The sequence below is a fragment of the Rutidosis leptorrhynchoides genome, chromosome 5, assembly GCF_046630445.1.
Source record: "Rutidosis leptorrhynchoides isolate AG116_Rl617_1_P2 chromosome 5, CSIRO_AGI_Rlap_v1, whole genome shotgun sequence".
Taxonomy (NCBI): domain Eukaryota; kingdom Viridiplantae; phylum Streptophyta; class Magnoliopsida; order Asterales; family Asteraceae; genus Rutidosis; species Rutidosis leptorrhynchoides.
In genome coordinates, this window is record NC_092337.1 from 415,790,386 (window position 1) to 415,803,403 (window position 13,018).

General features: G+C 33.8%; 1 protein-coding gene across 1 annotated transcript; it reads left to right on the plus strand.

The window, feature by feature from the left end:
- The first annotated feature begins 9,498 nt into the window (after positions 1-9,498).
- LOC139846942 (indole-3-pyruvate monooxygenase YUCCA6-like) lies at positions 9,499-12,731 on the plus strand. The gene is made up of 4 exons (XM_071836520.1): positions 9,499-10,354; positions 11,472-11,720; positions 12,072-12,194; positions 12,294-12,731. Exons 1-4 carry the CDS (start codon positions 9,644-9,646, stop codon positions 12,513-12,515), a joined length of 1,305 nt encoding a protein of 434 aa, XP_071692621.1. The 5' UTR covers positions 9,499-9,643; the 3' UTR covers positions 12,516-12,731.
- The last annotated feature ends 287 nt before the right edge of the window (positions 12,732-13,018 follow it).

The following is a 13,018-nucleotide window of genomic DNA, read 5'->3' on the forward strand; positions in this document are numbered from 1 at the left end:
TTTTGTAAAACATTTATAAAACTGCATGTATTCTCATCCCAAAAATAATATATTTCAAAAGTGGGACTATAACTCACTTTTACAGATTTTCACTTCGTCGAAAAATAAGACTTGGCCACGGGTCGATTCACGAACATATAACAAATATATACATATATATTAAAGTATGATCGAAATATATTCACAACATATTTTATTTACGTTTTTAACGATTTAAGTTGTTAAGTTAGCACTCCAACGTTAGTAGTTCACAATTAATTGTCCACAGTTAGTAGTACAGAAATAAATCAACATAATTTCTCGAATCAATCCACTACCCAGTGCATACAAGTCTCAGACTCGATCACAACTCAATGTATATATATTATTTTGGAATCAACCTCAACCCTGTATAGCTAACTCGATCATTACCGCATATAGAGTATCTATGGTTGTTCCAAATAATATATATAGATGACGTCGATATGATATGTCAAAACATTGTATACGTGTCTATGGTCTATCAAGACATGTATAGTACAATATAATTTAGTTAAGTTATGGTTAGTATGGATTTGTTATAAAATTTACGTAGCTACAACAAGTAAAATTTTTCAATTTTGTTTTACCCATAACTTCTTCGTTTTAAATCCGTTTTGAGTGAATCAACTTGTTATGGTTTCATATTGAACTGTACTTTATGAAACTAAACATAAAAAGTATAGGTTTATAGTCAGAATTACAGGTTGCAAGTCGTTTTTATAGAGGTAGTCATTTCAGTCAAAAAAACGACGTCTTGATGACCATTTTGAAAAACATATTTCCACTTTGAGTTTAACCATGATTTTTGAATATAGTTTCATGTTCATAAGAAAAATCATTTTCCCAGAAGAACGACTTTTAAATCAAAGTTTATCATAGTTTTTAATTATCTAACCCAAAACAGCCTCCGGTTTCACTACGACGGCGTATGTCCGATTTTACGGTGTTCTTCGTGTTTCCAAGTTTTAAATCATTAAGTTAGAATATCATATAGATATAGAATATGTGTTTAATTGATTTTAAAAGTTAAGTTAGAAGGATTAACTTTGTTTGCGAACAAGTTTAGAATTAACTATACTATGTTCTAGTAATTACAAGTTTAAATCTTCGAAACAAATAGTTATATATATATGAATCGAATGATGTTATGAACATTATTACTACCTCAAGTTTAGTAGGTAAACCTACTGGAAGTGACAAAAAAATGATCTAGCTTCAAAGGATCTTGGATGGCTTGAAAGTTCTTGAAGTAGAATCATGACACGAAAACAAGTTTAAGTAAGATTACTACTCGAATTAAGATAGTTATAGTTATAGAAATTGAATCAAAGTTTGAATATGAGTATTACCTTGAATTAGAAAGATATACTACTGTAAGTAAGAAAGATTTTTGAGGTTGGATGATCACTTGAAATGGATTAGAAAGATTGAAATTAATCTTGCAACTTGAAAGGTTTCTTGAAGTGTTCTTGATTGATTCTTTTTATGGTGATCTAAGCTTTGATTATGAGATTAAAACTTGCTGAATATGATGAAGGTTGAGAGAGGTAGTAGTGTGTGTGTTTTGAGAGTAAAATGATGGAGTACACTAGCATGAAATGGATGTATATATCCATGCATATACACGTTTTTTATGGTTAGTCAACAAAGGCTTTCTAGTTTTGTTATTTAGCTTAATAATTCATGGTAAATGACAATGGTTAATCTCTACATGTTTCTATAATGGATGATGAGTCATTTAGGGCTGCTAAGATCTGATTATTGAGTGTGTATATACCAATAGTAAATAAATCTAGGAGCTGGATATTGTACGAATATGAATACAGATGGATACGAGTAAAATTGTTGATGAAAACGAATGAGAATGTAATTGTGACCAACTTTGATAAGTATGAGTGTTTTGATATGTGTCTTGAAGTCTTTCAAAAGTGTACTAATACATCTTAATATACTACATGTATATACATTTTAACTGAGTCGTTAAGTCATCGTTAGTCGTTACATGTAAGTGTTGTTTTGAAACCTTTAAGTTAACGATCTCATTTAATGTTGTTAACCCATTGTTTATTATATCTAATGAGATGTTAAATTATTATATTATCATGATATTATGATGTATGAATATATCTTAATATGATATATATACATTAAAATGTCGTTACAACGATAATCGTTACATACATGCCTCGTTTCGAAATTCTTTAGTAGTTTTGTTTTACATATGTAGTTCATTGTTAACATACTTAATGATATATATATATAATTATCATTTTATCTTGTTAAATATAGTGTAACAATATCTTAATATGATACATATGTATTTAGTAAAACGTTGTTATAACGATAATCATTATATATATCGTTTCGAGTTTCTTAACTTAGTAGTCTCATTTTTATGTATATAACTCATTGTTAATATACCTAGTGAGATACTTACTTATCATAATATCATGTTAACTATATATATATATATATATATATATATATATATATATATATATATATATATATATATATATATATATATATATATATATATATATATATATATATATATATATATATAGTTTTTACAAGTTTTAACGTTCGTGAATCGCCGGTCAACTTGGATGGTCAATTGTCTACATGAAACCTATTTCAATTAATCAAGTCTTAACAAGTTTGATTGCTTAATATGTTGGAAACATTTAATCATGTAAATATAGTTTTCATTTAATATATAATCATGGAAAAGTTCGGGTCACTACATAAAGGGCATTTGTCATCTATTTTTACACACACCTTCTTCACTTCTCTCTCTAAAATATCTCTCTATTGTCATTCTCTAGTGATCAGTAGGAGATTAGTTCTCTCTACTTTCACTCTTTAGATTCTAGAGAGAGAAAACTACAGAGATCAGGAAATTAATTATCTCTCTATTTTCGCTCTCTAGTGATCAATGGGAGATTAGTATGTAGTTAGTAGTAGAAACTATCAAGCATTACAACATTGTGGATATTATGAAGAAATACAAGTGTTATTCTGCCGATATTATTCGGTAACATCTATCCTTTCTTTTATTATTTTATTATGATATTCTTGTTTGATGTTTGTGATTTATTAATATTGTAAATGCTTGTTGCCATGATGTGTGAGTAATTACTTGATTGTTTGAAATGATTTAATAATATTAGTTAGGGATGATTATCGTTTCGTACTCGCTTTCTGTCTATGATATTAAACCTCGTTATTATCGTCCTTTCACCAATAAACGTGATTAAAACCTTTTATAAAGTCGACAATTATAAGGTAACTAATTATCTGTGTTTATACATTGATCAATGTTTGAACTCAGGAAATACTATAAAGTACATGGGGAATTACCGTAGGACTAGATCAAGACATTGGTCAAGAGTATAAGACTCGAGGAAATACTGTTGCAACAGTAGAGTACAGTGTTGATGTACTATAGGACCACTTGAGTATGATCAATGTTAGAAGCTATGGAACCACTATAAGTGTCGTACATGGTGAATAACTAAGGGATTTATAGGGTAGATTTAAGTAATGGTTGGTTTAGATCATAAATGGGACAAACTAAGCTTATAAATCTTTAAGGATGACTAAGAACTATCGGAGGTTCTAATTTGTCTACAAACCCTTAGATTTTACCAAACCATTGACAGAAAGAAATTCGAAACACAAACATAACCACTCACTTGGGTGATACACTAAGGTGTTAAGAAATGTTGGATATTATATATGGCTATGCTACTTTATTCGTGTGCCCAAGGTATGCATTGCATCCAAGTTGGGCAGCTTATATCCTTAAACCGGATAAAGCGTCGGGAGTTGAGCATAGTCCATCCGATCAGAATCATGATAGCCTAGTTCCTTGTGACATGCTAATCGAGAAATCAATTAGTAGAAAATCTAGTGTTTACACCAAGGTATATATATCCAATGAGTGTCTCGCAATCATCCCGACACTACATTATCTTAAATCATGGTGAACCACGTCTTCTCTGTCCTTAGCTGTTACATGCTAGCTAGCTTATATTAATTATATTTCTTTAATATTTTAACTACAATTATAAATCAGATCAACCCAACTATTACCTTTACATAATTTGATATTTCGGATAAAGTGGTGTCTAGAATAAACCGGTTGGACTTGGTTGTTAGATTTTCCGAACAGTCGCTAATTTATTGGGACCAAAAGGATCCCGTCTCTCCACACAAGGTGTACCAGGCCACTAGTCTTGGATACTAAATTGTGTACAAACCCATCTTAATCACCAAATTATCTGAATAAGCTTCGTCTCAAATTCGACCATTCAAGGAACGACCCTAGGTCATATTTGCCATTACTAACCCATAGGAAGGAATAATAGATTTAGATCCAGCAAAATATAAATATAAAACTCTATTGATAAGCTAGAACCTACACCTTGCGACCTAACGACACCGCATAAATAAACCGTCCGATTCGGGCATATCATAAGTCCAACATTTTTCCAATTAGATTTGGGAGTCAACCTAAAATTAATTTATAAGGTTCTTTCCCTTAACCTATATTGACAAATATAATAGAGGTTGAAGGAAGATGTCATAAACGAAGTTGAATGTTAAATTCGTCTACCTATAGCGCGAGTAAACTAGATACATTTCATGGTGCCAAGTGCTCTAACCCAATGATCCAACATTCTTGAAATGTTATATGTTAATTGTAAAATTCAACTACCCATAGCGCGAGTAAACTGTAAGGGTGAAAACCAAAGTCCCACATCGATTAGGGATAAAATAAATGCATGTATATAAGTCTAAGGGAAAGTCATTCTATCACCAATTGGTTTAGAATAAGGATGGACTCTTGAGCTTCTATTGCAGGACATTGTGTTTGGGTTATCGATCCTTACAACTGGTATCAGAGCTAGGCTATAGCTTCGATGTGATGGACGGTGCAATGTGCGCACCCCGATCGCAGGCAGCGACGTGGCGCACCCTCGGTTAAACACAACGATGAGTGGACCCAGCTATCGTTTAAGGGGACCTTGGCACGATGAGTTGATCCTGGAAGCCTTGTATCAAAATCTCCCTGTCATCCCACCAGGTTGAGAGTTCCGAGTTGGCGACGATAAAGGTTGGATCCGGACTATCGTTGGAGGGGAGGCCTAGATGGACTTTGGGTTTGAGGAAAAGTTTGTAAGGGTGCAAATCAAAGTCCCACATCAGTTATGGGACAAAAAACTAAGTACATTTCACGGTAAAAAAACATTAGATCACATCACTTTCTAAAACCCAAATTCACTGATGTTCTACCTGTTGGTGCATGAATCCCCAGCCGTTATTTGATTTTATGTTTAACACATTTCGGTTATGTAATAATGTTTACTCGAGACTATTGATTATATTTGTGATTGTGCGTACTTAATTTATTAAATGATCAATATGTTAAACTGCACACAGTCGACCGAGTGTGTATAGACACTCGACCGACTGTGTCAGTCAGACGACCGAGTGTACACAGACACTCGACCGAGTGTGTCTGTGTTCACTATATATACGGGTTTAGACTTCTTTGATGAGGTTACTCGTCCTGTTCACCCTAAGTCATAAGTTTTCATCTCCAGAGAACTCTAACACCATATACCACCGAAATATATCGTCTAGGTGTCGATCTAATCTAGTTTTGGCTATAGGTTTGATCTATTCGATCCCGAAACGACCCATATCTCGATTTAACCCTGTTCTATTGCATTTCGCCTCTAGGATATATTGCAAGCGACCTAAGATCCTAAGTATAAACGTCTACAAAGTGGTATCAGAGCTGGAGTCTCTGGTTTTTGCTTGATCAAATCGTTTTTGGGTCAAAATTGGTGTTTTTGGTGTTTTTGGGTTTTTAGTCAATTAATCGGCTTTTCTACGTTATTGTTGGTATTTTTATTGTCAAAAGATGTTTCTAGAGTCATCACTATTATTTTCTACGTGTTGGTTTTGTGTTTTTCATCCATAATCGATTGCAAAATCGATTTTTGTCTAGAAAACCCTAATAGTCGACCTGCTACTGTCAAGAACACACTCGGCCGTGTGTGTAGTGACAACCGACCGATTAAGTCCTTAGATCGACCGTGTGAGTATTTCAACAGACCGTGTGAGTTTTACCAGAGCCGTGTCAGTTTCCTAAAGTCAGTCGGCCGTCTAAGCTAGTCACTCGACCATGTGAGATAGTTAACCGACCGTGGGAGATAGATAATCGACTGTGTGAGTTAGTAATACCCAAGGCTCAGCTTGTAACGAAGTGCTGCTAAAATTTAGTCAGACAATCGACCGTGTGAGTCATACACCCGACCGTGTATCTCAATCAATCGACCGTGTGTCAAGGACAATCGATCGTGTGACTTTCAAACAGCTCATAATTAACTTAAACTTAATACTCAATCAATTAAAATGTCTGACACAAACGAACAAGTGATGAATGAATACCGTGCGTTAGTAATTGCACCTGGACTACAAAAACTATTACTGAATGAAAGTGAATCTGGTTCTTCAAATAAAGTACCTAGACTTGACAATCTTAAGAACTTCTTGGACTGGAAAGTTAAGTTTGTTATTTACTTAAACGGTGTCGACTCTAGACTTTGGGAATGTATTGAGAATCCGTATGTATGGCCATGCGGAGCAGATGGTGAACCCAAAGAAACTTCACAGTTTAGTCCCACAGAGCGTGAAGAGTACAATCTTGAGTGTAGATGTTATGCTCAGCTAACCCAAGCTTTGTCAAAGGAGATTTTTCAGCAATTTAAGAACCGAAACAAAACCTCGTATACTATCTGGTTGGCTCTTCAATATGCAACAGAAGGTACAGCTACTTATCGTGCGACTAAGGGTAAGGTTTTGAAGGATGAGTGGAGGGTGTTTGCAGCTCTTCCATCAGAATCTCTAGGACAAACTTTGGAGAGATATCGATTATTGGTTGCAGAGATGGCAGATTATGGGATTGAGGTGCCTGATGAAAAGGCAGTAAGGGTGTTGAAAGATGGTCTTCCAGAAAAGTGAGATCATGAGATAGAAAAGATTCAAAACATGTACAGTTCATCAGGTCGTCCATTGACACTAACAGCTTTTACTTCGAAGTTGATGGAGAAGGACATTCAGGATGAAGCAAAGAGAAAGAGACTTGGTTCTGTAGCTGCTGCTGCATCAACTTTAGCTTCATCTTCTGGTACTTATGCTCCACTATAGACAGCATACATATCAGCTAATGCTTCACAAATGTCTGCACCATCGTCTCAGTCCGGCTACTTCACAAATGACTGAATTTATATTAAAGAATTTGATATATATGCGATCAAGAAAGAACATGGAGTAGATTATATCAAATCTCCATATGAATTCAAAACGTTACCTTATTTTGAGTTTATGCAGGTGGCCAGGCTTAAGATGTTGTATCTGGATTATTGTGGAGTTCCTGATATTTTGTTTCGTAAGATAAGAATCATATCAGTCACCTAATTTCATAGGTTTTCGTCCTCAGTTTTCGAAGATCTCTTATAGAACGAACAAGAAAACAGGGGTCAGAAGGAAGATAGTAAAATATCAACCTGTGAGATATATGCGGAAGGTTCCTTTGAGGAAGATGCCGCAGCACTTCAGTCCTCGTTTTCGTTGGTGGTATTATGATGAACGCTCGGAGGAAGCAGTTATTGTGTTAGACAAAGATGGAGGAGATGAAAATGATAGTATAAGGGTTCTAGATCCAGTTTGGTTGCGAAACTGCTGTGAAGAAGATATGTTTACCCTTTACTACAACAGGATGCTGTATCGCCCAGAGAATCGTGTGCAAGCTGAACAGTATTGCAGAGTTGTTAAATTTTGCTATCTGAAGAACTGGGTGACAGATCCTTATACGGATTGATAACCGAATGCTTTATTGTAACGGCTAGGTCTTAGGGGGAGTTTGTTGGTGCATGAATCCCCAGCCGTTATTTGCTTTTATGTTTAACACATTTCGGTTATGTAATAATGTTTACTCGAGACTATTGATTATATTTGTAATTGTGCGTACTTAATTTATTAAATGATCAATATGTTAAACTGCACACAGTCGACCGAGTATGTATAGACACTCGACCGACTGTGTCAGTCAGACGACCGAGTGTACACAGACACTCGACCGAGTGTGTCTGTGTTCACTATATATACGGGTTTAGACTTCTTTGATGAGGTTACTCGTCCCATTCACCCTAAGTCGTAGGTTTTCATCTCCAGAGAACCCTAACACCATATACCACCGAAATATATCGTCTAGGTGTCGATCTAATCTAGTTTTGGCTCTAGGTTTGATCTATTCAATCCCGAAATGACCCATATCTCGGTTTAACCCTGTTCTAGTGTATTCCGCCTCTAGGATAGATTGAAAGCGACCTAAGATCCTAAGTATAAACGTCTACACTACCGTTAGTTACGACTTACAAAATGACTCCCCTATCACAGCATATATGTGTCAACGGTACATTTTTCACATAACAATTAACAATGATATTGTTTCAATTAAAGTGAATCCTATACCATTATTAAATATAGTACAAGATTAAGATTCGATTCCAATTTTTTAAAGAATTTTGCTAAAGACAATCTTAAAAGCCGTCGTTAACACGCTTTAAAATATTGTACATGATAGTTACTAAGGAATTTCTTAATAACGGTCATCAAAATGTATAACAAATTAAAGCGTGTTAAGGGCTGTCATTAGAAAAATTCTGTTTATTTTATTTATTCTGAATGGCGATTGTTAGTCACTGTTGGGTCCGAACGCGATGTTAGAACCAACCCACCTGATCATTTGTTTGAACGAACATTATAGTTTTACCACCCTAAGAAAGAAACCCTCACGGCGAATTCATACGGGCATTGCGTATGGTAAAACCCTTCGGGTGAGTCCCGAACGCAAGACGTTCAAGATTTTCGAGACGCAAATAATCTAAAGAGAAATATTTAACAACTCACGAGGATCAAACCCGTGACTTGCTATCACTAATACACAACACTTTGAAGTTAAAAATCCTTATTTAAATTAGGTTACCATAAATGAAAAACTTATACTATTTTTCTCTTTTATGAAAGACATATAAATACTATATATATGTCCCTACTTCCATTAGTTCCTCCCTACCACTTGGCCATTGATATCATAAATATAGTTTCTCCAATTTATTTCTTCTCAGTCTGTTATATATTTATATCTCTCTCTTGTAGCAAAAAGAATAAATAAATGTTTGCAGTATTTATTCATCATAATTAATCATTAATGTTTTTGTTGTTAATATTGGCGATCTTCACTCCTATTATCACTCAGTTTTTTCAAATCCTACAAAAACTGATAATCTGATCGATCCATTTATCTCTTATCCAAACTCATGTTTTAAACAAACCATCTCCCAATGATTCAGGAACAGCCTCTAACTGTTTTTTTATCATATGTATAAATCACTTCAAACAACACGTTTGTTTTGACTGTCACCGTTTTATTCGAATCTAAACAATTATCCACCACTCGTATTAATCCATAATCCATATTTATTTAATTAATATCCACTTTCAGATTCTTTATCTTATCACAAACACACACAAATTTATAAATATGCAGACTAATTGTTCAAGGGAAATACAAGGAAAAATGGCTAATGATCCTCATCATCACTTAACCAACAACCACCATGAAACTAATGGATCATGTTCTGTTCGATGGGTTCATGGACCGGTTATCGTTGGTGCGGGTCCCTCTGGGCTAGCCGTGGCTGCGTGTTTGAAACAAAAAGGTGTCCCTAGTATCATATTAGAACGTTCTAATTGTATTGCTTCTTTATGGCAATATAGGACATATGATAGGTTAAGGTTACATTTACCTAAAAAGTTTTGTGAACTTCCTATGATGCCTTTTCCTAATGAGTACCCTATGTACCCTTCAAAACAACAGTTTTTGGAGTATTTAGAGAATTACGCTAAGCGATTTGAGATTAAGCCGGATTTCGAGCAAGAAGTTGAGAGTGCAAAGTATGATGAAAGTTTAGGGATGTGGAGAGTGAAAAGTGTAGGGTTAAAAGGTGAGGAAATGGAGTATGTTTGTAAATGGTTAGTGGTAGCTACCGGAGAGAATGCAGAGGCGGTTGTGCCCGAAATTAAAGGGATTGATAGCTTTTGTGGTGAGGTACAACATACATCTGAGTATACAAGTGGATGTGTTTTTAAAGGGAAGAAAGTTTTGGTTGTTGGTTGTGGAAATTCAGGAATGGAAGTTTCTTTGGATCTTTGTAATCACAATGCTCATCCTTCTCTTGTTGTTAGAAATGCTGTAAGTACTATATCTTATACTTAATCTCTTATTAATTACTCTTTAACTTATAGGTATAATAATTACATGATCATTAAATATTTAATTGTGTTTATACATTGAGCTTATGAGTAGCAAGTCTTGAACAACCTTAAAAAGCTTAATTAGTGTTATTATTATGAATAATAGGTTACTATGTATTTGTTGGCACTATATTTATCTAGAAGGTTTTCTATCTAGATTAACATGAGTATTTGATTTGATTTGCTTTGCAAACCGATAACCGATAAATCCGAGAGCGATAATCCAATTCAATTTATCTAGAAAGTTGTTAATTGCATGAGAAGTAATTAAGTTATTATGTTAAAAATATTGAATTTGTTTATTCAATAAATTTTTTTTTTCCACTAATTGTAACTCTAGACAAGTACTTCCATTATCTTGGTCAAACAAATGACCAAGGAAAGAAAATATTAGTAAGATTGATGTGGCCAAATAAGATAGATTTTGTGGATTAACTTTTTGTGCTTTAGTGTAAGCTTTCTAGTTTTAATAGTATATTTATTTTAACTAACTAGTAGAACCAATCTTGCACTATTTTGTTGAAAATTACACTATATACCTACCTTGATTTTTAATTTTGGTGCTTATATATGTACCAAGAATCGTGTCACGAGTCTTAGATCATGAAGTTGTTTTTATATGATATATAAGTTTTATTTTTGTACACTCACACAAGCACACACTCTAATAGTTAAAGTTTTACACACTATTTAATATAATATCAAATATTTTGTAATGAGTAGAAAAATATGTAAAATTGCCACTTTCTTGGAACTCACAAGCATGCGAATAAATAACATAAGACTATATTTATAAAAAACATTAAACAATATGGGAGAATATTAAAAAATATGGTAAAATGGAAATTAATTATAGTTACATGAAAGTTTCTTTACTGTAAAGGTTCCTTTAGCATATGGTGTCCTTGGCCCTCAACGATAGTGAGACTACTATTCCACAAGAGCAAAAAGTGCTCTCACACCCATAACGATCCCACTTTATTTCATTCTTTTTACTAATTTTCAATTTAATCAAATACTAAAACTGACAATGCATCGTGTATCGAAAATAATAGGTACATGTCCTACCCCGAGAGATGCTAGGAAGATCAACTTTTGGGTTGTCCATGTGGTTACTTAAGTGGCTACCCATAAGACTCGTTGATCGCTTTCTGTTGATCATGTCATGGTTGATTTTTGGAAACACGGCTAGTTTTGGGCTCGATCGACCTCAAGTGGGACCCCTCGAGCTAAAAGGCAAGACCGGTAAAACGCCGGTGTTGGATGTAGGAACCCTAGCCAAGATTAAAAGTGGAGACATTAAGGTAACAAGATACGATGTATTACTATATTACTATATGTATCTATTGAGTTTGTAGTGCTACTTTTGGTTCTTTTCATTTTTTTAAACATGTTCCCATATCTTTGTGCTTTTCTTTCTCTACTTTGGACTTTTCCTTTCTTGATTACTGCTAATTATATTAATCATTCCCTGAAATTACTTTTGATAATATAATATACAACTCCATATTATGAAATATTTCTATTTTAACTTAACATGTGTTGTTAACTAATTATGTCAATAGTTCTTTCTTATGATTGTTAAGTTAAACTTAGCTAGCTAATACATTTTTGGAACTTATAATTAATTTGTATTTGTATTTTAAATTGTATAGATACATCCAAATATTCAAAGTGTGGGACATCGTTGTGTACAATTTGTGAATGGAAGAGTAGAGAATTTTGATGCAATCGTTTTAGCAACAGGGTATAAAAGCAATACTCCCTCTTGGCTAAAGGTACTTTATATTCTTTTCATTGATTCAACAAATAAAAATTAAAGTTTATACACTTCTATTAAACACGCTTAAATTCTAAATTTTATATTATGTTTTTAGGAAAACAAAATGTTCTCTGAAAAAGATGGTATGCCGCGAAAACCATTTCCTCAAGGTTGGAAAGGTGAACATGGGCTATATGCGGCAGGGTTCACTAGACGTGGCTTGTCAGGTTCATCCATGGATGCTAAGCGAGTATCAGAAGACATCGAAAAGTTATATAAAGTCGAAGCGAAGCATCTTTCGATGACGATTGGACGATCATTAACACTCCAACCGTAGTTCTTTTTTCTCGATATAACTTAGAAAATACAACAACCATTTAACAAACAACAGATTTTGAGACTAAAATCAACCAAATATTAGTTGTTCATCCAATTGTAGAAAAATTTAGTAGAAATTGTGGTGGACCAACTTCTTGCAACTAGTTAGTTAGGGAATTTATATTTCTTTGATTTGGAGAGGGGACCTCTATCTTGATCTAGGGTAGTGTATATGTATACATCTTGTACATTGCCATTAGTTATTAATTTCGTTTTTATAGAGAGAGGGATAGGGGTATATGAAGATTGTAATTTGTAACTAAGGTTGTAATTTTTTTCACTTAATTATCTATGTTGTTAAGAGTGTTTTTAACTCTAGTTTGCATTTGCATATGATTTTCTCATCGTAGCAAATATCAAATCCCAAAATTCATATATCATATCTAATCAAATACTAATTTAGTTATTTTTTATAAAGACATAACTAAACTTTCAACCTCACAATTACAATGATCGCTTTAA

Excerpts from the sequence above, each read along its gene's own strand:
- LOC139846942 (XM_071836520.1), top strand. The coding sequence starts at position 9,644 with ATGCAGACTAATTGTTCAAGGGAAATACAAGGAAAAATGGCTAATGAT. Across the intron at positions 10,355-11,471 it reads CTCTTGTTGTTAGAAATGCT|GTACATGTCCTACCCCGAGA; the intron begins GTAAGTACTATA and ends CGAAAATAATAG. Across the intron at positions 12,195-12,293 it reads ATACTCCCTCTTGGCTAAAG|GAAAACAAAATGTTCTCTGA; the intron begins GTACTTTATATT and ends TTATGTTTTTAG.